The 21,838-nt window shown below is 56.1% G+C and overlaps 1 protein-coding gene across 1 annotated transcript; it reads left to right on the top strand.

The window, feature by feature from the left end:
* The first annotated feature begins 120 nt into the window (after positions 1-120).
* Positions 121-21,566, top strand: ZSWIM9 (zinc finger SWIM-type containing 9). The gene is made up of 4 exons (XM_039247300.1): positions 121-235; positions 1,317-1,589; positions 8,468-8,780; positions 19,138-21,566. Exons 2-4 carry the CDS (start codon positions 1,327-1,329, stop codon positions 21,265-21,267), a joined length of 2,706 nt encoding a protein of 901 aa, XP_039103231.1. The 5' UTR covers positions 121-235; positions 1,317-1,326; the 3' UTR covers positions 21,268-21,566.
* The last annotated feature ends 272 nt before the right edge of the window (positions 21,567-21,838 follow it).

Here is a 21,838-nt window from a genome sequence, read left to right as displayed (position 1 = left end):
GTGAGCCCTCCCGCAGAGCACGATGGGAAACGGCCCGAGCTTTCCCTCGCTCCGAGTGGGCGGATGTAGCTGTGGGTCCGAGAAGTGACTGACGGGGAAAGGAGAGGCAGTGGAAGCCTCTGCGCGAGGCACGGCGGGAAGAGAGGCGGGAGGCCGCGCGAGGCATCCCGGGAGCAAGGGCCGGGCCTGGCTTCGGCGCGGAGCATTGTGGGAAGTGGACGCCGCTCCGGGGCGGGTAGGTGAGTGGGGAGGGGCTGGAAGGGTGCACATCTGGGGGAGGGGAGAGGCACAGCTGGGTGGGACAGCGGAGATGGGAGGGCCCGCGGCAGGAGGGGCTGGGAGGGCTTAGGGAGGCAGAAGCGGGCCGGGAGGGGCTGCATCAGGTGGGGAGGCGTCGCTGGACGTGGGGGGGGCATCTGGGGTGATGAAGCCCATCTGAAAACGAGAGGCCATGTCTAGGACCAGGATGCACATCTGGGGAGTAGCATCGCCGCAAATGGGAGGAGGGAGCCACAGCTGAACTTGGGGGAGCAGCTGGGCAAGGAGGGACCACAGACGAATATCAGTGACACTTCTTAGCATTGGCCACAAGTGAATGGGGCACACACCTGTGGGCGACAAGTACATACTGGATGTGGAGAGGACATCTGGATAGGGGAGCATCTCGGAGGCAGGGGCTGCGGCTGGATGTGGCGACCCATGGGGTCACATCTGGGAGAGGGCCAACGCATGTCGGAGAGGGAGGAGGGAGCCACAGGTGCCTGAAGACTATGACTGGGGTTGAGGGGCCCGTGACTGGATGTGGGAGCACATCTGGAGATGGACCATCTTTAGAAGGGGGCACAGATGGATGTGGGTTACGGCCAAGGGTAGACAGGTAGAAGGGGGCGTTTCATAAGAATGGGGGCGCTAGAGGCAGCGGCCAGGTGGAGGAGAGACATCAGCAGGGGGAGGGGGAGGTCTTAACTGGGAGTTAGGAACACATTTGAGGAGATGTCCACCACTGACCGAACTTAAGGGTCATATTTTGGGAGAGGGACCCCAGCTGTACCTCGGGGCACATCTACAGAGGAAGGGGCCAGAGCTGAAATTAGGGACCAGGATGACAGGCTCCAACTGTCCCAGGACCACTGCAGAGATGGGAGACAGCCAAAGACGGGGTGTAGATTCGTATATAAATATTAATGGAGGTGCATCCCGCCGTGGGCCCCACCTGGAAAGAGGCACCAGCACCAAAGAGGCAGGCGGAAAATGGAGGAAGTGGGATGCCCTGCTGGGGTTGGCTCTGATGTCTACGCGCCCCCTCTGCCACTCAGGCGCCCCAGGATGGAGTCCCCGCCCAGCACGGCAGGCCAGGAGGAGCAGGAGCTGCGGGAGCGGGCCTTCTTCTCGTGGGCTGAGTTCAGCCGCTTCTTCGACGCGTGGTGCCAGCAGCGCCTAGCGCTCTTCTTCGTCAAGAGCTCCATGCACCTGGCGCGCTGCCGCTGGGCCAGCGCGCCCCCGCTCTACACGCTCATCGACGTGCTCAAGTACAGCTACGTGCGGCTCGTGTGCAAGGACGTGCGCGCGCCCAGCCGGCCCACCGTGGGGTGCGTGAGCTGAGCCGCGCCGTGCTGGGGGTGGGGGTGGGGGACGGAGGGGAAGCAAGGGGGAGGAGTAGGCAGAGAGCCCCCGCTGAGAGAGACCGGGAGGGAGAGATGCCCACTAAAACAGCTAAATACACCTTGCAGAGAGGCCAAGAGTTAGGGAGAAAGGGAACCTGCCAGTCAGCTGGCAGAACAAAGGCACACACACTGAGTAACAGGGTAGGCTTCAATTACAGACTTATTAAAAAAAAAAAACAATTTTTTTAACATTTATTTATTTTTTTAAAAATATTTTTATTTATTTCTAGGAGAGAGAGAGAGAGAGAGATAGCATGAGCAGTGGAGGGTCAGAGAGAGAGGGAGACACAGACTCTGAAACAGGCTCCAGGCTCTGAGCTGGCAGTCAGCACAGAGCCCGACGCGGGGCTCGAACCCACGAACCGCGAGATCATGACCTAAGCGAAAGTCGGACGCTTAACCGACTAAGCCACCCAGGCGCCCCTAACATTTATTTATTTTTGAGAGACAGAGCACAAGCAGGGGAGGGGCAAAGAGAGAAAGAGACAGAATCCAAAGCAGGCTGCAGATGAGCCATCAGTACAGAGCCCCACGCAGGGCTCAAATTCAGGGACTGGGAGATCATGACCTGAGTCGATGTTGGCCATTTTAACCAAGTGAGCCACCCAGGCACCCCAAATTACAGACTTAAATTTTTTATTAATGTTTATTTATTTTTGAGAGAGAGAGAAGAAGAAGCAGGGGAAGGGCAGAGAGGGAGACACAGAATCTGAGCTGTCAGCATAGGGCCCCACACGGTGCTCAAACTCACACACCATGAGATCATGACCTGAGCTGAAGTCGGATGCTTAACCGAGTGAGCCACCCAGGTGCACCCCAAATTAGAGACTTTAATAGAGGCTTATAGAGAGGCAGGGAATGAGGTGGACACATTGAAGAAAGCCAAAAGAAAAGGAGGCACGGAGCCAGAAACACCAGACAGAACCAGAAAACCAGGTGGAGCCAGGTTTGGGACACATAGAAAGAGCACAGAGCCAGACTGAGCTGCAGGGAAAGCCACAGGACAGAGAGAGAAAGGTCCATCCATGCGTTCTGTAAATACAGGGCCAGGTCCCACACAGGGGCGAGCAATACCTCACTGGGGAGAGAAGGTGTTGAGCAGGACAGACACATTCCCTGCGCACATGGGACTTTGAGACAGGACAGGGAGACGGACACGTTATATGAACAAGTTCACAGTTTCCTACAAGTGTGATGCTTTCCGAAAGAGTCAGGAGACTCACCCAGGTGGCCCAGGGGGTTTTAATCGACCCCACTTCTAAATCAGAGCCTTCCCCATACAATGGTTGGTTTCCGGCTTTTCTGGAAACTTGGGAAGAGGCTGAGCCCACGTTCCTATGAGGCAGACGGCCACTCCAGTTAAACTGGGCGATGGTGCTGAGGTTTGCCCCAGACCCCACCGCTCCCCGTTGCCTCATACGTGGCCCCCACCGCTTGTGTGTTTTGCCTGCCTGGTAGATGCATGAGGTTGAGACCTCGGTTGGAGAGCCTTGGGCAAGAACGGGGCACTCAAAGACCGGCCCCGTGTTGCAGCGCTGTTGTGAGGTTATCATGAGCCCCAAATGGGGGAAGGCACTTACCCCCAGTGCCTAGAACGTGGGCGGCCAGGTGAACGACAGCTATTCTAGAAGTCAAAAGCACAGACTCTGAAGCTGGCAGCCTAGCCTGCACCTCCAGGCCTGCTGCAATTAGCCAGTGACACTGAGCAAGTGATGTCACCCGCCTGGGTCTTGGGTTTCCTGCCTTGGAAAGTGGAGGAAGTCATGGTATCGATTTCCCAGCTTTTGTGAGGATTAAATGAGCTAATACAGGCACATCGCTCGGAAGACGACATGAGCACCTTCTGACAGCGATTGGGGCCGTAGTTATTTAAACGTTTATCGGGAGTGTACTGTTCTTGGTAGTTTACTCACTGCCTATGGAGAAATAGAGACCCAGAGACCCGGGAGCAGTGCAGCGTCCAACACCCATCCTCACAGAGAAATCTAGAACGCTAGAGCTTAACGCCCAATCCCGGAATCTCTCTTCATTAACAGAACCCAGTTCCGAGTAACAAACGCTTATTGAGCACCAACTGTGTGCATGCTCTTTGCTGGGCCCTTGGAACCCAGAGCTGGCCTCTGTGCTTGAGCCGCTGAGCACCTGATGGAGGAGACAAAGACAAAAAAAAAAAAATTTGTTTTTAAGGGAAATAAAGGCCCACGGTTGTGAGAGAGAAGAAGTTGGGGGGGGCAGGAGGGGGGTAAAAGAGGAGTGGGCAGCTCCATCCGAGGGCTTACAGGGTGTTCCTGGAAGGCTTCCTGGGAGAGGTGACCAGTAAATGGAAACTCGAAGGGTTCTCTTCGTGTATACATTTATGGATGTAGGTATTTGACTTCAACACGCAGTGCTTGCTACGTGCAGGCACTGTCCCCAGTGCTCTGCAGGTATCAGAGGGGGACAGGAGGGCTGGGGATTGACAGGCTGGTGGTGCCCTTAACTGGGGAGACAGCCGGATGGTCCTGAGATAGGGATCCCAGGAGGAAGGGGAGGCTGGTGAGCCGGTTCAGGGATGATGACTGGGGACCCAAGGTTTCTGAGACCCTCTCTTCCCCCAGCTGCTCAGGCCGCACCTCTCCGGTGTCACAACCCAGGGACAGCCCATAGGCCAGGGTGCTGTAGGGGAAGTCTAGTGTGTGAGAAAGGGCAGCAGGTGTGGGTGGAGTGGTGTCACAGTCTTGACCCGCAGGGCTGAGTCCAGGGGCCAGGACTCATCTTGCGGGAGCCCTAGGAGGGCTGTGAGCAGGGGCTGCTCTGGATTCAGGATGATCCCTCCAGGGGCCATGCGGGGAAAGGGGGGGCACTGGAGGAGAGAGACCAGAGGCCAGTGAGGAGGCTGGGACTGAGGGTCCCGAGAACACACATCGGGACTTTCTCTCCCTGGTCACTCGTCCCCCTTTCCCAGTGGATGGTCAGAGAAGTCTTCCCGGAGGAGGGGACGCGGGGTCTGAGTCGTGAAGGATGAGTAGGAGCTAACTGGGTGCAAAGGAGGACGAAGAAAGAACTGAGTGGTCGGTGGCAGTGGGGGGTGGGCAAAAGTGGGTGGTTGGACAAGGTTAGAAGGCGCCACAGGCAGGACTGGGTGCTGGGTGGCTCGATGTGCGGAGCGGACTGCCTGGGTGCCCGGGGGCGGGGGGGGCTGTGTCCGTCCTTCCTCATGATACGTTTCCTGAGCACCTACCAGTGCTGAGAAGACAGCAGTGAGCCAGGCAGACCAAGATTCCTGCGCACTTGAACTTGCCAGTCAGAGGTGGGTGGCGTTTTTCCCCAGCCAGATGCCAAGTAAGGAAAGTGCAAAACTCAGTGTGTGGAGGCTGCAGTAGAGAGTCCGCTGAGGTCCTGGGACCCCCGAGGGGATGTGCTATTCTCGACCAAGAGGCACGGCTTCACCGAGGGGTGACCTCTCCCCCGAGCTAGGGCTCGTTCTCGGGGCTGCAACACTCGGGCCGAAAGAGGCCAGACCGGAGAGCGTCACGAAAGGCCCGTGAGTTATCCAGGGGAAACGTGTCAGGCAAAGAGCCCTGTGACCTTGCCATTTTGGTCCATCCAAATGGCTGCACGTCCAAAGTTTCCTTTAGCCCCTCCCAACGCCGCTGTGGTGGCTCTGCATTTGTGTCTTGTGTGTCATGATTTGTATACTTACCATTTTTCTAAATTTGCATTGTTTTTGTTGCTTTGAGACGAAGCGTCTCAAGGCTTTTTTGGTAGACTTTTAAAATCCAGCAGGCTCCCTGGATTTTATTTGACCTCCTGCAGAGAGGAGAAAAGGGACCTTTCAAAGATCCCCTTCCGGCTTAAATATCCATCCCGGTTCAAATATCCATCCCGGTTCGAGAAGGCTCACCCTCTCAGGGGCTGCTTGGAGACAACCTGGGGGCATTTTAGGGAGTGCGACTGGCAATGACTGCCTAGGAGTCAGGCTTCTTAGTCACTCGCCAAGCCCTGGAGAGCCTGTGTTACAAGGGCTGACAAACGGCAAGGCTGTTGGCTCCTCACTGCAGCTCTCTTTCATAAATAAAGTTTTATTGGAACACAGCGAGGCCCGTGCATTTACACAGGATCTATGGCCGTTTTCGCCATGTGGCCACAGAGTATATGTACTGACTGGCCTTTTGCAGAAAAAGCATGGCCAGTCCCTGCTCTACACCCCCTGCCCAAAATGCTGATAGCATCCTTCATGGAGAAACACGGAGCCTCATCAGGGAAGTACGCCCTGATTTTCTCCCCTGTTACGCTCTTTCATTTTTTTTTACAACGCTGCTTGTAACCCCCTAATCAATTTCAGCTACTGGGCCAGCCCTGCTGTCTGAGAACCGCTGTCCTAGACAGTCTCTTGTTCACACACAGACGGGTGGAGAGCTGGGTGTCATCAAAGCGTCCTTTGTAAGACGAGAGACCACATACAGCAGGCAGAGGGGCACCTGGCTGATCAGCTGGAAGAGCACGCGACTCTTGACCTCGGGGTTGTGAGTTCGAGCCCCACAGTGGGTGTTGAGATTATTTGAAAATAAAATCTAAAACACCACTCAGCACAGAGCTGGCAGAGCTGCGAGTGGACTATCGGGCAGCAAAAAGGAAGGACACGGTGTGGGGAAGGTGAGGAGTGAGAAATGCAAGTGGCAAGAGTCCATGTAGAATGTGACATTCAGGCTAGTTTCCTGTTGCTGCTGTGACAAGTTCTCACAGACTGCAGTGTCTTTAAAACAGTGCAGATCTGTGATTTTACAGCTTTGAGGGGCACACGGCCAGCACAGGTCTGCCTGCACTAAAAATCAAAGTGTCCAGATGCCCTGGTGGGGAATCTGTTTCCTTCCTTTTTCCAGCTTCTAGAAGCCCCCACGTTCCTGGGCTTGCAGCCTCTCCTGGGCTTGCTGCTCCTCCAGCAGCGAAGCATTTTCTCTCTCTCCCTCTCTCTCTCTCTGACTTGCCTCTCTTGCTTCTCTCTTCCCTTTACAAAGACTGTTGTGAGGACCCAGCACCCACCTGGGTAACCACATCTCAAGACTCCGAAAGCACATGCATCATACGTATGCAACTCGATGCATTTCCCCGAAATAAGACGCATATGTAACTAGTACCCAGGACAAGGGAGTGCACGTGTCCAGTGCCAGGAAGCCTCCCCATGCCCCTCTGACGGTTAAGGTGTGACCCTGATCTCTCTACAGCAGAGGCTAGCTTTCCTCTTGTAGAATTTTCTTTTTTTTAGTGTTTATTTACTTATTTACTTATTTTTGAGAGAGGAGAATGAGCAGGGAAGGGGCAGAGAGAGGGAGAGAGAAACAGAGGATCCGAAGCTGGCTCCGCGCTCTAACAGCAGAAGAAAGCCTGATGTGGGGCTTGAACTCACGAACCATGAGATCATGGCCTGAGCCAAAGTCAAGAGTCAGACGCCTCCCCGCCTGAGCCAGCCAGGTGCCCCTGAACTTCCGATAAACAGGATGAGGGGTGGTTTATCATCTCTCACGTCGGGCGTCTTTCATTACAGCGGGTTTGTGAGGTCCACCCACATTGCTGGGGACAGTAACGGTCTGTTCCTTCTTCCTGTTGGTCAGTGCCATGTTTGAGGAGTATATCCCTACTTGCCTTCCCACTCTACCGTTGGATATCGGGGTGTTGCCAATACTTGGCTGATGCGACTAGCGCTGCTGTGAACATTCTGGTACATTCTCTTGGCACCCGTCTTCAGGCTTGAGTGGAAATCCCGGGTCCCCAGAGGCACGTGATCACCGTTAGCAGATACTGTCACGCGGTGTTCCACAAGTGACTTCGATTTTCCACGCCCACGGATAAGTTCTCCCCCTCTGGTCTCTGCTCCCAGTGTATTTCAGCTGTCTGGCAGTGTGTAGAGGCATTTCCTGGGGGTTTGGTGTTTATTCCCTTGATGACTGATGGGCTGGAGCACCTTCTCGTGTAGACAAAATCTCAAAACCCAAGAACCCACCTCCCACTGCTTACAGGTCCCTAAAACATACACAGGAAGGTGAAATACCCACTTTGGGAGGTGGCTACTTTGGGGGGCAGAGGAGGGAGGGGACTTTTTTTGGGGGGACAGGGTGCACAGAGGTCCTCTCCTCGCGATGTTGCTATTGGGAAATGGATACAGCAGTCTCTGCAGTGTTTTATTTCTTAAAATTAAGATAAAGATGATAAACTAGTCGTTCACTTTGGATAGAGATGGAGCGGTAGGCATAGAGTTGCAGCCGACCCTGAGCGCACAGGCCATTAAGTGCTTTCCATACATCAACTCTTTCAATCCTCACAACAAGCCTAGGAGAAAGGTACGATGAAAGGTATCTCCCTTTCAACACAGGGGGAAACTGAGGCAGAGGCTTGAAGTGACTTGCCGCAGGTCACACAGCCGGCAGGATCCTAAGGCCCTCTCTCTTGTGTCTGCTGGAAACAATTCTTAATGTTAGGAAATAGTCACGGGCGCCTGAGCGGCTCCGGCGGTCAAGCGTCCGACCCTTGACTTACGCTCACCTCATGATCTCAGTCAGGGTTGTGAGATCGAGCCGAGCCCAGCGTGGGGCTCTGCACCAAGTGCGAGTGTGGGGCCTAAGAATCTCCCTCCGTCTCCCTTTACCCCTTCCCCGCTTGCATGCGCCCCCACGCGCACGCGCTCTCTCTCTCTCAAAAAAATTCTTTCTCAAAAAATAAAATTTAAAAAAGTATATAGAAAACGAATTTTAAAAGGGAGAGAGAGAGAGAGAGGAGGCCAAGGGCAGAGGGTGACGTGACCCGGCCGTCGGTCCTTCCTCCCGCAGGCCCCCCCAGCCCGGCTGCCCGGCCTTCATCATCGTCAAGCTGAGCCCGCTGCGGGACCGCCTGGTGGTGACGGAGTGCCAGCTGACCCACTCGCACCCGGCCTGCCCGCTGCAGTTCGCCTACTACTTCCGCCCGGGCCACCTGCTGGCCAACGCCTGCCTGCCCGTGCGCACCACCAACAAGATCTCCAAGCAGTTCGTGGCGCCGGCCGACGTGCGCCGCCTGCTCTCCTACTGCAAGGGCCGCGACCACGGCGTCCTGGACGCCCTGCACGTGCTCGAGGGGCTCTTCCGCACGGACCCCGAGGCCAAGGTGGGGTCTCGGGAGAGGCGGCCGGGGGCGGGGGAGCGCCACGCCCGAGACCCGCGGGGCACCCACTCACCCGTGCGCTCTCCCCGCGGTGCACTCCGTTCAGCCGTCGCTCCGCGCGGGTCATTGGCTGGGTGCTCACGCGGCGCTGGGGAGCTGTGTGCTGGGGGCTTCCGCACGGCCCCGGTGGGTAGCCCCTGGCCACGCGTGGCTCATGGAGCCCTTGCAGTGTGGCCGGTAGGACCGAGGACCTGAATTTTAAGGTGTATTTCTTTTTAACGCGTTGCGGTGGAGACAGCCACATCTGGCCCTCGCGCTGCCTTGCAGAGGAATCGGCCAGAAGTCCCTGGCCACCCACAGGCACACGCAAAGGTGATCAAATGTCAGCGGGGTCGGGAGACGAGGACTCAGAGCGGCAGGAAGCGCCCTTTAAAAGACCACATTTTTAAACCCTGGAGGACACGGGTAGAAAGTGCACAGATGAGATGTAGTCCGATGGATGCCGGCAGGGTGGAAACGGCCCTTCCCCACCCCCCAGAGCAAGGCTCGGAAGGGAGGGGGGCTTCGTCACCCAAGGTGACAGAGGGAGGTGACAGTGAGGAGAAGAGCAGCAGGTGAGGGCATGGAGAGGGACGGTTAGTGGTAAGGGTGCTATGTTCGTTTGAGTGGTCGCAGAAGGTCTCTTTAAGGAAATGCTGGTGAAACAGAGGAGGCAACCGAGGCAGGGGACCCCCCCATTCTGTCCTCAGAGGGAGGGGAGTTCCAGGCAGAAGGAATAGCCAATGTAAAGGTTCAGAGGCTGGAGCATTCAAGCTGTTTGTCCAAGAGAAATCTTTCTGCGGCTTTCATCCAACTTCAGAGCTGAGGTGGAGGTGGCCGGAGGGAGGAAGGGGGGTGGAGGAAAACTAGGTGCCCCCCCCCCAGCTGTTCTTTGCTCTTGTGCATGGAAGAGGTCCCAAGTCAGGGGCACCTGGGCGGCTCAGTCAGCTAAGCGTCTGACTCTTGATCTCCGGTTAGGTCATAAGCTCACGAAGCGTGAGATGGAGCCCTGAATGGGGCTGTGCGCTGACAGTGCAGAGCCTGCTTGGGATTCTCTCTCCCTCTCTCTCTGCCCCTCCCCTGCTTGTGCGCGAGTGCATGCGCGCCCTCTCTCTCTGTCTCTCAAAATAAATAAATAAACTTAAAAAAAAAAGTCCCAACTCAGGGTAGCGACAAGGTGTGAATCCACTCTCCAGAAGCAGGTCCAGAGCACTCCCCTCATCTCCATCTCCTGTTCTGGAACCAGCCACAGCTCAAGCCACGAACCCAAACCAAGCGCCCTACGCACACATAATACTGGTGATAATTTTTAGTTGACATTTGTCAAGCACTCGATTGTGTGCTAAGCGCGACTTTGAAGTGCTTTACGCATTATAATTCATTGAAATCTCACCAGAGTGTGTTGAGGAAGGAGTTCACCATTCTTACCTCCATTTCACGGACAAGGAAACCGAAGCACGGAGAGGTCAAGTAACTGGCCCAAGGCCACACAGCTACTTAATGATGGAGCTGGACTTGAGACCGACACAGTCTGGGATCCAGGGAGGTGCTCTTCACTGCTCGGCTATTCCCCAGTTTGGAAATGAGTCTTAGGCCCCTTCCCCTCAGTTCTAGCCTCCGGAGAGTTGAGGGTCACACCCGAGTCAGTTTGCTGCTCTGTAAAATGGGGATACACCCATGCGCTCCCCACTACACTGGTCTCCGCTGAGCTTTTCTGTTCTCCGCTGTCCTTTATCAAATAAATCAGCCTCGGCTGCCTTCCAGGCAACACCTGGGCTGGGTAGGGCCGCCTCCATGAGAAGCAGCTCACAGAAAACCTTCACGGTCAAGGGATTGTCCCTTTAACCTCCAGTTTGGAAGCTGCCTTCCACCCCCGCTAAACCAAGGTCGGCTCCTGAGTCTGGTTTGGTCCACCTTGATACTTCTATTTTTTATTACCTTTTTAAAGTTTATTGAGAGAGAAAGGGAGAGAGAGAGAACGAGCAGGGGAGGGGCAGAGAGAGAGAGGGACAGAGGATCTGAAGCGGGCTCCATGCAGACAGCAGAAAGTCCGATGAAGGGCTCGAACCCGCAAACCACGAGATCATGACCTGAGCCAAAACCGGGGGTCCGATGCTAACCCACTGAGCCACCCAGGCGACCCCCCCCTTAATACTTATAAAAGCAATGAGGAAGACATTTTGAAACACCAAGACACAGTAATGAATGGATCATTCCTTTCTTTTAATTTTAATGTTATTTATTTTTGACAGAGAGAGAGCGAGCAGGGGAGGGGCAGAAAGAGAGGGAGACGCCGAATCTGAAGCAGGCTCCAGGCTCTAAGCTGTCAGCACAGAGCCCGACGTGGGGCTTGAACCCACGAGATCATGAGCTGAGGCCAAGTCAGATGCTTTAACTGACTCAGTCACCCAGGCGCCCCCATTCCTTTTTTTTTTTAACCTTTACGTATTGACTTTTTGAATATAAAACACATTCACATGCTTCTAAATTCAAAAGATACAAAAGAGCATGTGGTGAAAAGTCCCCTTTGTTAACTCCTGTCCCCTTGTCACCTCCTTGCCCTCCTCAGAGGCCACCAGGGTATCCGTTGTTTGTACAGCTGATATCCATTTGTATTGTGTGGCTCGGCGCCACCCAGTGGGACTTTGTATGATGACAGAAGTGATCTGTGTCTGTGCCATGACCTGACCTGTGGCACATTTGGCTCTTAAGCACTTGCAGTGTGGCTAGTATAACTGAGGAACTGAATTTTTAATTTAACTTAATTAACTGCAATTTAAACACCTCCATATGGCTAGTGGCTGGCCCCACGTTGACCAACACAACCCTAGAAGCACACAGATAAATTTGTGTATTTAATTTTTTATTATTTTTAATGTTTATTCATCTTTGAGAGAGAAAGAGAGAGCGAGAGCAAGAGAGGGTCAGAGAGAGAGGGAGGCACAGAATCCAAAGTAGGGCTCTAGGCTCCGAGCTGTCAGCACAGAGCCCGACGCGGGGCTCGAACCCATGTGAGATCATGACCTGAGCCGAAGTCTGACTCTCAACTGCCTGAGCCCCCAGGCACCCCTGTGTCTTTACTTCTAAGTTTATTTCCACTTTCTCCCCTCCCCAGCAGGGTAGCATATGTTTTTTTAAGTCTTTCTTTTTTAAAAGTGAAGAGGTTTTTTTTTTAATGCTTATTTATTTTGGGAGACAGAGAGCATGCATGCACTTGCGAGGGGCAGAGAGAGAGGAGAGAATCCCAAGCAGGCTCCAGGCTGTCATCACAGAGCCCAACGTGGGGCTTGATCCACAAAACCATGAGATCCTGACCTGAGCTGAAATCAAGAGTCAGTTGCTTAACGGACTGAGCCCCCCGGAGCCCCAAGATAGCGTATCGCATATGCCTTTTTTGCATCTTGCTTGAGACGCTGGGTGTTGGAAATTGCCAGATATCAGCATCTTTCATTCCTCTGGGGCTGGTCAAATCCCCCTGAGAAAAGTCTCTTCTTGCCCGGAGGGTGGGGGGAGGACGAGTAGAGGAGGAGGGAGGGGAGGATGAGTAAAGAAGGGGGGTGGAGGGACGGGTAAAGGCCAGGCTGCGAACTTCCAGGAGCCACAGAGCGGGGACAAGGGCTGAGGAGCTGGCTTCGGGTCAGCAACGTGGACGGATGCCCGGTCCCTCATCAGAGGGGCCTGTAGTCCCCAAGGCCAGGGCTCCTTTCTGTTCTACCCTCTTCGCGGAATAAACCTCCAGCCACCTGGGGGTGAGCAGACACTTGACCTTGAGAGGTCTAACTGCTTCTCAAACACCCATCATGTCTTTTCTAGCCGCCCCCCCCAGCTCTGCCCAGTGCCGCCAATTCCTTTGCAAGATGCTGCTGTTAGTCTTTTCGCATTTTCCAGTTGCTGGTTCAGGAATCACAGGGTTTGGGGTTCGGGCTTTATTTTGCGGGGAGTGGGGAAGCCATCGCCTTGTCCCTCTGTTTTCCGGCTTCCTGAGTTTGGCTCCTGTCGTTTCCTTTTCTATCGCTCTTGTCTTTTCTTTTTTTCAAAAAAAAAACAAAAAACCTTTTCTATAGAAACCTCTACTTGGGGTTCAGGGAAGACAGAGGAGTCAGGCCCACGTGCCACCTTTACGTGAAAGGTTCACCCGGTTCTTTTGGTTCTTTTCCGTGAGGAGATAAAGCTGAACGAGTTCTGAATCATTAATATGTTAAGATAGTAAACAGCCTGGGGGCGAGTTCTGAATCATTAATATGTTAAGATAGTAAACAGCCTGGGGGCCTCAGTTGTTAAGCGTCCGACTTGGGCTCAGATCATGATCTCACAGTTTGTGAGTTTGAGTCCCACATTGGGTGAGCCTGAGCCCCGCTTCTCTCTCTCTCTCTCTCTCTCTCTCTCTCTCTCTCTCTCTCTCTCTCCCCCTCCTGGGATTCTCCCTCTTTCTTTTTCTCTCTCTGCTCCTCTAGGATTCTTCCTCTCTTTCTCTTTGTCTCTGTCTCTCTCTGTCTCTCTCTCTCAAAAAAAAAAAAAGGTAATAAACAGTTCTTTATCTGGTCCCAGCACAGGCTAAGCAACAGTCAGGTATTATTCTCTCTGCCTCCCAGCAGGCTCCTGTAGAAGGGACTACTTTTGTAGTTTGTTTTTGTTTTGTTTTGTTTGTTTGTTTGGAGGGATCCCTTTGCAAGCCAAAAGACTAGGACCCCCTGAATGGCTGTGGCCTTCTTGGTCTGGGGAGGAGATCAGACAAGAGTAGTGTACCCAAAAGCCCCTGGCACGGTTTGTGGGCAGGACTGAGTAGCCGCTTCATCCGGGGAGGGGTTAAGACCTTTTATAATCTGCCCTCAAGGCAGTGATGATGGACTGAGATGTTCCGTTCTGTCACGTCCCCATTAACTCATTTGTGGCAGGCTCTAGGCTTTCTGGGCGGAGAAGGACCTTGCACAGAAATGTCGTGTCTTCTCTCTCAGTACGTAACGGGCTGCTTTGTGCACGGAAGGGAGAGAAAGAAGATACGCGGCCGCTCTTGCTTGTTTTCACATAAAGAAGTTCTAGAAGACACCAGGGAGGTGGCATGGGCAGGGGAATAGCCAATGGGACGGAGAGCCTGGGAAAGCGTGGGAGGGAAGCTGTGGCTGCGCAGTTTTATATGACTAGGTGTTTGGACCCTGTGGACTTTTTTTTTTCTTTTTAAACTTTTTAATTTAATTTTATTTTTAGAGAGTGCGCCTGTGAGAAGGGCAGAGGGAGAGAGAGAGAGAGAGAGAATCCCTTGCTCCGGACGGAGCCTGACGCGGGACTCGATCCCATGACCCTGGGATCACGACCTGAGCCCAAGTCAAAAGTCGGTCACTCGGCTGACGGAGCCCCTCAGGCGTCCCTCACCTCTTCCTACTCCTGAGATGTCCCCCTCAGCGCCTGAACTGGCACTTGGCACGTCAGATTTGTCCTGTAAACATCTGGTGGGGAGGCTCACTCTCTGAGGTATCCCCCACCTTCGGCAAATGCCACCCCCCCCCTGCAGCGCCCCCCACCCGTCTCCCTCTGCTCCTTGCTTTTCTCCCCCCAGCCATTCTCAGGGATCTGAACTCGGATCCCCAGCCCCGCTACCTGTTAGCTCCATGGCCCTGGGCGAGTCACTCCTCCAGTGTAGCTGGGGACCCCCAGGCCACCCTCCGTTTCAACGAGGACTCCCAGAGCTCGGCAAAGCCACTACACTCCCGGCTACGGCTTATTACAGTGAAAAGGACACATTGAAATCAGCAAAGGGAAAAGGCGGGTAGGGTGGAGGCGGGAAGAGACCAGGCGTGAGTTTCCAGCTCTGGCGGCTACAGTGTGTTATAGGCGTGGAGTACGGCCAACCAAGGAGGCCCACCCGAGCCTCCGTGTCCAGGGATTTTGCTGGGGTTTGGCTGCATAGACGCCTGACCGACTGCGCGAGAGGCCGGCCTTGGTCTCCGGCCCCTCTGGAGGTCAGGCTGGGACCGTGCGGCTCAAGGCCCCCACCATAAATCATTCCCTTCTTCACAAAGATGATCTAGAAGTGGCCCAAGGCGCCCAGACACCCTTACCCGGCAGGACGTCCCTATCTCCCAGCAGCTGGGCAACAGCCCGACCCTTGGAATATGCCTCCCCAACGGGTTGAGTCAATCCTTGACTGCCTCGGTTTCCGTATCTTCAACAGAAGGAAAATGATGGTCCCCCCTCAGCAATGGCCCTCGCTTGCTCAGAAGTCCCCGCACCAACCTCAGTCCCGTCACCCTGCCTCTTTAGCACGCGGTCCGTGCGCACGGAACAACAGAAACGGATGACACTGAGGACACACTGATCGGGGGCCAGCCGCTGCTCTCCATGCTTTGTGCAAACGAGCCCATGTGATTAGGCAGGTGTGAGCGGCGGAGGCACAGAGACGTTCAGACACTTTGCCTAAGCCACACAGCAGCGTGTAAGCTCACAAAGCTGGTGAGAGGAAGCACCCCAGCCTGGCTCCAGGATCCAGAAAGCTTAGCCGCCCTGGGTTTATTTTCAGCCGAAAGTACCAACGGATGTGTTATGGCTCTCGGGACATCAGCCAGTCCTATGGGGCCGGACCCAGGCCTGCTCCCTCCCTTCTCTCTCCTCAAGGTCAGGCACAGTGCCAGGCCCCGCAATAGACTCTCAGTCAATGCCATTTGATGAACAAACGGGTGTGCAGGAAAAGCCTCCGTACCCCCTTTAGAAAGAAAACCTGAGAAGAGACATCTAAGTTAGTCCTTAAAGAATGGGAGTCAAGTTCAAACTTGTCAAGTGCCTGCCTGCTCTGGGAAAGTCCAATACATTTTGCTTTATTTACTTTTCTGTTACTCCTGACTCCCAAGGAGAAATAGACAAGAACTCGAAGCTCTAGAAACACGTCACCGTTTTTTACCCGTTACACTGAGGACAGCTTTTGTCTTTGTGTTAGTTTCTACACTAGTGCTGTCTTGACAGAAGTTTCTTTCCGTTTCTTTTTTAAGTTTATTTTATTTATTTTGAGAAAGTGTGAGTGAGTGCAGGGAAGGGGCAGAGAGAGAGGGAGAGAGAGAATCCCAAGTGGGCTCTGGGCTGTCAATGCACAGCCCGACACGGGGCTTCAACTCATGAACCTGTGAGATCATGACCTGAGCCAAAATCAAGAGTTGGATGCTTAACTGACCGAGTCACCCGGGTGTCCCTGACACAACTTTCTGTGGTGGTGCAAATGTCCTGTGGCATTTAGGAGAGCGGCTCCAAGCCTCGTGTGGCTAGTCAGCACTTGAAATATGTCTAGTGTGACTGATGAACTGAGGGTTTTTTGTTTTTAATGTTTTTTATTTATTTGTGTGTATGAGAGAGAGAGAGAGCATGAGCACGGGAGAGGCAGAGAGAGGGGGAGATAGAGAATCTGAAGCAGGCTCCAAGCTCTGAGCTAGCTGTCAGCACAGAGCCCGACGCAGGACTCGAACCCACAAACCGTGAGATCATGACCTGAGCCGAAGACAGACGCTTAACCGACTGAGCCACCCGAGCGTCCCTGATGAACTGAGTTTTTATAGGCTGTCAAACATTAATGCATTTCAATGTAAATAGCCACAGGTGGTTATGGCTACTAGGTTGGACAGAGAGAAGTTCCAGATTGAAACATTTGCTGAGATCAGTGTCAAGGGACAGTGTAAAAATTCCCAATAGTTTGAGAAAAATCGCAGTGGGATAGTAACTAATCCAGCTGTAAGGTTACTAGGGCTGGGAAAGCAGAGCATTTTGTTCTTTTGGGGACTCTACCAGATCTTTTTTTTTTTTTTTTTTCCCAATTAGAGACTGTTTTTTTCTTTCCCCTCGAAAGCTGAGAACAATGCAGTGCTTTTTAACCATCTTGTAGGCTGAGGTTGGATGATGGCAGAATGGTTTGTGGAGAGATCTGTGCTTAGATTATCCAGATCCTGGCTCTGCCGCTGTGGGTTGGCGCCAACAAGGACCTACAGACAGAGACTGACCATCACCTCTCTGCCCCAGTCAGTGGCTTTTGTGCAATGATGATGCCAGAGTGGGTGAGGCCGAGGAGGACGAGAGGGACCAGAAGCTGAGATCCAAGGGTCTGATCACCCAGCCTACATGGTGTGAACTCAGGGCGGGGGGCGGGGGTGACTTATAGCGGGATTGGGGAGTCCTGGGAAAGGGAAAGCTTTCAAGCAGGGGAGGGGGTGATCTGATGGGAAGTTTTGAAAGTGAAACAGAGACGGGGCAGGTCGGGGGGAGGGGAGTCAGTGAGAATCAAGGATGGCTTTGGGCTGCCCATCTCCGGAGGGCACCAGAGATGCCCAAGGGGCCATGTTCCCGCAGAGGCGATTCAGGAGATGGACCTGGAGCCTGGAGATACAGCACTGGGAGTTATCAGCTGAGAGATGATACAGCCCCTGTGAGCAGACGAGATCACCTTGTCAGAGCCCAGACAGGACAGAGGAGAGGAGAGGACTGGACAGCGGCTCAGCAACATTTAGAAGTGGGGAGGGGAGGGGGGAGTGAGAGAGGGATGAGGCAAGCAGAGCAAAGGACACAGACCAGGAGATGCCTGCGACGAAGGAAGACAGCCAGGAGGTTTTGGGGTGACAGAAGCCAAGAGCGATTCGTGTTCCAGAGAGGGGGCAGGGTCCCCGTCCTCTGAGAGCCGCTGCGAGTCAAGTAACACAGAAGTAATTGCGGGACTCGACCCGCGTCAAGCTTTGGACACAAATGATCTCATTTTGGCCTCTCCACCATCCATTCTGTAGACACTGGCCCAGCTTGGCAGCCAAGGAAGGTGAGCCTCGGCCCAGGGTCCCACAGCTAGTGAGAGACAAAGCCGGGATTCAAAACCAGACTCTTCCCTGACCTCCGAGATGCGGCTAGTGGATTTGGCTACGCGCTTAGACATTCGTCCCCTCGGGAGGGAGCGAGCGGTCGCGGTGGATGCCATTCAAACTATCAGGAATCCAGAACACAACATCCCTCACCTTGTGGGGCTTACGTGTTCGGAAGGGCGAACAGGCCACAAGCAAACGCGCGAGGAGAGATGTGATGTGCTTTGGGCGTTTAAGCGCCGTGGCCAACGGTGGCTAAAGAGAGCTGGGGGATTGGCCGAGAAGGGATGGACCTTTATGAGGACCCGGTGGTTGAGCAGGGGCGATCACTGTAGTAACTGTGAACACTTTGAGAGCACTTCCTGTTTCTTTTTTTTAAACTTGCTCACTATTCTTTTTTTTTTTTTAATGTTTTATTTATTTCTAGGAGAGAGAGAGAGAGAGCGTGAGCAGGGGAGGGTCAGAGAGAGAGGGAGTCACAGACTGAAACAGGCTCCAGGCTCTGAGCTGGCTGGCAGCACAGAGCCCGACACGGGGCTCGAACCCATGAACCGCGAGATCATGACCTAAGCGAAAGTCGGACGCTTAACCGACTAAGCCACCCAGGCGCCCCTGCAAGCACTTCCTGTTTCTTGATCGCGTGCTGCCCAATGCGAATATCATCTGTGCCAGGCGGCGTTCTAAACGCTTTGGTTCGTGGCATCCTTCCGGTCACAGAGTATCTGTCTGCTTCTACAAAGGAGACGTTGGTCAGGGAAGTTGCCAGAAGCCACACACAGCCAGGGGGCTCTAGACCCGATGCTGGACCTGAATCTCCGAGCACGAAGGGATGAATTTTCAGTTCCCAGAAGGGGACACTGGGGGAACAACGAGGTTAAGGAGGAAACTGAGGCTCGAAGAGGTTAAGCCACGAGGTTAGGAAGTGGTGGGGCGGGGACTCAAATCTAGGCAGTCGTGCTTGCTTGAGGCTTTATTACTGGATAGACTGGTGGCTCTCAACCCGGGGGGGGGGGGGGGGGTGGCGCGCGCGGGGATCCCTTGGAGGGCTTGTCAAGCACGGATTGCGGGGCCCTCAGAGTTTCTGACTCAGCACGGGGGGGTGGGGAGGGGTGGCGGGCTAAGAATATGCATTTCTCTCAGGGTCCCAGCAGGCGCCGCTGCTGCTCCAAATCCTATGCTTTGAGAACCTTTGTGCTAGCCTGCCTCTCAGCGCATGAAGGAATGCACACCCAGTCCCCAGTAGGTACACTGAGGCTCAGAGAGGCTGTCCAGTGTGCAGAAATCACACAGCTATTAGATGGCGGCGCCGGATCTTAAGCCCGGGCGGTCGGCCTCCAGAGGTCGCGTTTTCGAGCCATTCCCCCGCACTGCCTCCTGCCGGCCAGAAGGATAAATGCCCGCACGCGGGATCGGACGAACGCCCATTTCCCCGAGGTCTGGGAGCCGCCGGGCGACCCCGGCGTCCCCTGACCTCTTCTCCGACCTTCCCGCCCCGCCCGCAGGTGAAGCTGGTGTTCGTGGAGGACCAGGCGGTGGTGGAGACCGTGTTCTTCCTGACGTCGCGCACCCGGGCGCTGCTGCGGCGCTTCCCGCGGATGCTCCTGGTGGACCGGCTGCCGGGGCTACAGGGCGCGCTGGACCTGCTGGCCGTGCTGTGCGTGGACGGCGCGGGGCGCGCGCGCCAGGCCGCCTGCTGCGTGGCGCGCCCGGGCACGCCGAGCCTGCTGCGCTTCGCGCTGGCCTCGCTGCTGCAGAGCGCGCCCGACGTCAAGGGCCGCGTGCGCTGCCTGACGGCCGGGCCCGAGGTGGCGGCGCAGCTGCCGGCCGTGCGCCAGCTGCTGCCGGGCGCGCGCGTGCAGATCTGCCGCGCGCAGGGCCTGGAGACCCTCTTCAGCAAGGCGCAGGAGCTGGGCGGCGCGGGCCGCGAGGACCCGGGCCTGTGGCCGCGCCTGTGCCGCCTGGCCGGCGCCCCGTCGCCCGCCGCCTACGCCGAGGCGCTGGCTGAGCTGCGCGCCCACGGCCCGGCCGCCTTCGTCGACTACTTCGAGCGCAACTGGGCCCCGCGCCGCGACATGTGGGTGCGCTTCCGAGCCTTCGAGGCGGCCCGGGACCTGGACGCGTGCGCCCTGGTGCGCGGCCACCGCCGGCGCCTGCTGCGCCGCCTGAGCCCCTCGCGTAGCGTGGCGCAGTGCCTCCGCGACCTGGTAGCCATGCAGTGGGCCGATGCGGCCGGGGAGGCGGCGCCCGACGGTTCCGACGGCGGGGGGCCTTGGCCGGAGGGCGAGCCGGGGAGGGGAGCCCACGGGGAGAGGGAAAGGATGAAGGGCCTGGAGAGCGGGGACTGGGCCGGGAGCCGGAAAGAAGGGAGTATCTGGAGAGGCGCCCAGTTGGAGAAGGAGTGGGCCCGAGGATTGGAGGCCAGAGACCGGGGAGGCGCTCCGTTAGACAGTGACTTGGGGCGAGGACTGCAGATTCAAGACTGGAGAGGGTCCCAGTTGGAGAACGAGCACTGTAGAGGGCCAGAGATCAGAGACTGGAGGGGGGCCCCTTTGGAGGGTGAGAAAGACTGGGGACCAGAAGGTTACGTACTGAGAGGGGCCTGGTTGGAGGACCGTGAGCCGGGCGCAGCTGAAGGGTACAGCTGGCGGATGGCGCAGCTGGAGGACGGCGGCATCAGGGTGCTGGAGACCACAGAGCGGAGGGCGCCCCCGTTTGATTCTGAGAGGGCCAGGAGTCTTGAAGGGAGCACCTGGCGGGGGGCCCAGCTGCACGAAGAGAGGGCACGGGCACCGAAAGCCAGAGACTGGAAGGGACCTCCGCTGGAAGCCGAGAAGGGAAGGGGTCAGGAGGCCAGGAACCGGAAGGGGCGGCATCTGGAGAAGCCCGGGGAGATGGTCCCTGAGAATGGAGCCCCAGGGGAGCCCCAGTGGGGAGAGGAGAGGCAGCGAGGGCCCAAGATCGGAGAAGAGACGGAAGTGAGGTTGGGGGTCAAAAGACCAAGGGACCTGGAAGACGTCGTTCTGGTGCAGCTGGGGGACACAAGGGTGACAGGCCTGGAGAACGGAGAGGGAGCCCGGTCTGTGGGCCCCAAGGGCAGCGGGGAACAAGGGACGGGGTGTGGGGGCGCAGGAGGGAGGTGTCTAGGGCTGGGGAATGGGGTGGTGTGGAGCATCGCCGCGGGCACTGTGTGCGAAGGTGACCCAGATTGGGCAGGGACGCGCGGGGTGCGCCCGGCCGCTGGCGAGCGCCTGCAGGAAGGGGGTCAGGAAGAAGGCCCACGGGAACCGAAGAGGTCTTGCTGCCCCTCCGCAGAGGAAGAGGTGGACTGGGAGCCCCTGGCCAAGTTCCGAGCGGCCTGCGGGCCAGAGCTGGCAGAGTTGGTGGCCGAAGAGCTGGCCTTCGCCAGGCAGCACGGCACGCGGGGTTTCCACTGGACGGGAGCTGGGTTTGCCCTTAAGGATGGAACCTCGGACTTCTTCCTGGACAGGGCCCTGACCCGCTGCAGCTGCTCCATCCACGCCGCCCGCCGCCTGCCCTGCCGCCACCTCTTCGCCGCGCGCCTCCTCACCGGGGCCGCCTTGTTCCACATGGACCTGCTCAGGGATTGCTGGGGGAGAGCCCCCGAGCCCTGACCCGTCGGGCCCCCGCCTGCCGCCCTCCGCCGCCAGGGCAGGAGGGCATTCTTCGATCCCAAAGATAATAGGGCTGAGGCCAAGGAGGCCGCCTCAGTCGCTCTGGCCACTTCCTGTGGCCTCCAGGGACCTCACCTCGGCCGTTTGCCTCTCTGGGTCCGAGGGGAAGCTGACAGTGGTGTCTGAGGTCCTCAAGGCACCGTGTGGAAGGTGGTGGTGGCTGGCACGGCTTCTGAGGGCCGCCCTCAGGAGAGACGATGTGTGATGAGACACGATGTGTGATGAGACACGATGTGTGATGAGACACGATGTGTGATGAGACACGATGTGTGATGAGACCAGACGGTGTGGGGGGGAGACGGGGCAGAAGGAAGGCGGGGACAAAGCTGGGGGAGGGGAGCACACACACCAGGGTACGGGGACAGCCCGGGCGGGAGCAGATGCTCAGTGCAGGGGGTGACGGAGAAAGGGATGGGAATGTAGGACAAACAGAAGGGGGGGGAGGAAGAAGAGAGAGAAGCTAACAGGGAGGCGCAGAAAGGGGACAGGAGGCAAAAATGGAGAAGAAATG

The sequence above is a fragment of the Hyaena hyaena genome, unplaced genomic scaffold, assembly GCF_003009895.1.
Source record: "Hyaena hyaena isolate Hyena2069 unplaced genomic scaffold, ASM300989v1 scaffold_9, whole genome shotgun sequence".
Classification (NCBI taxonomy): Eukaryota; Metazoa; Chordata; class Mammalia; order Carnivora; family Hyaenidae; genus Hyaena; species Hyaena hyaena.
This window is presented reverse-complemented; position numbering and strand designations above follow the sequence as displayed.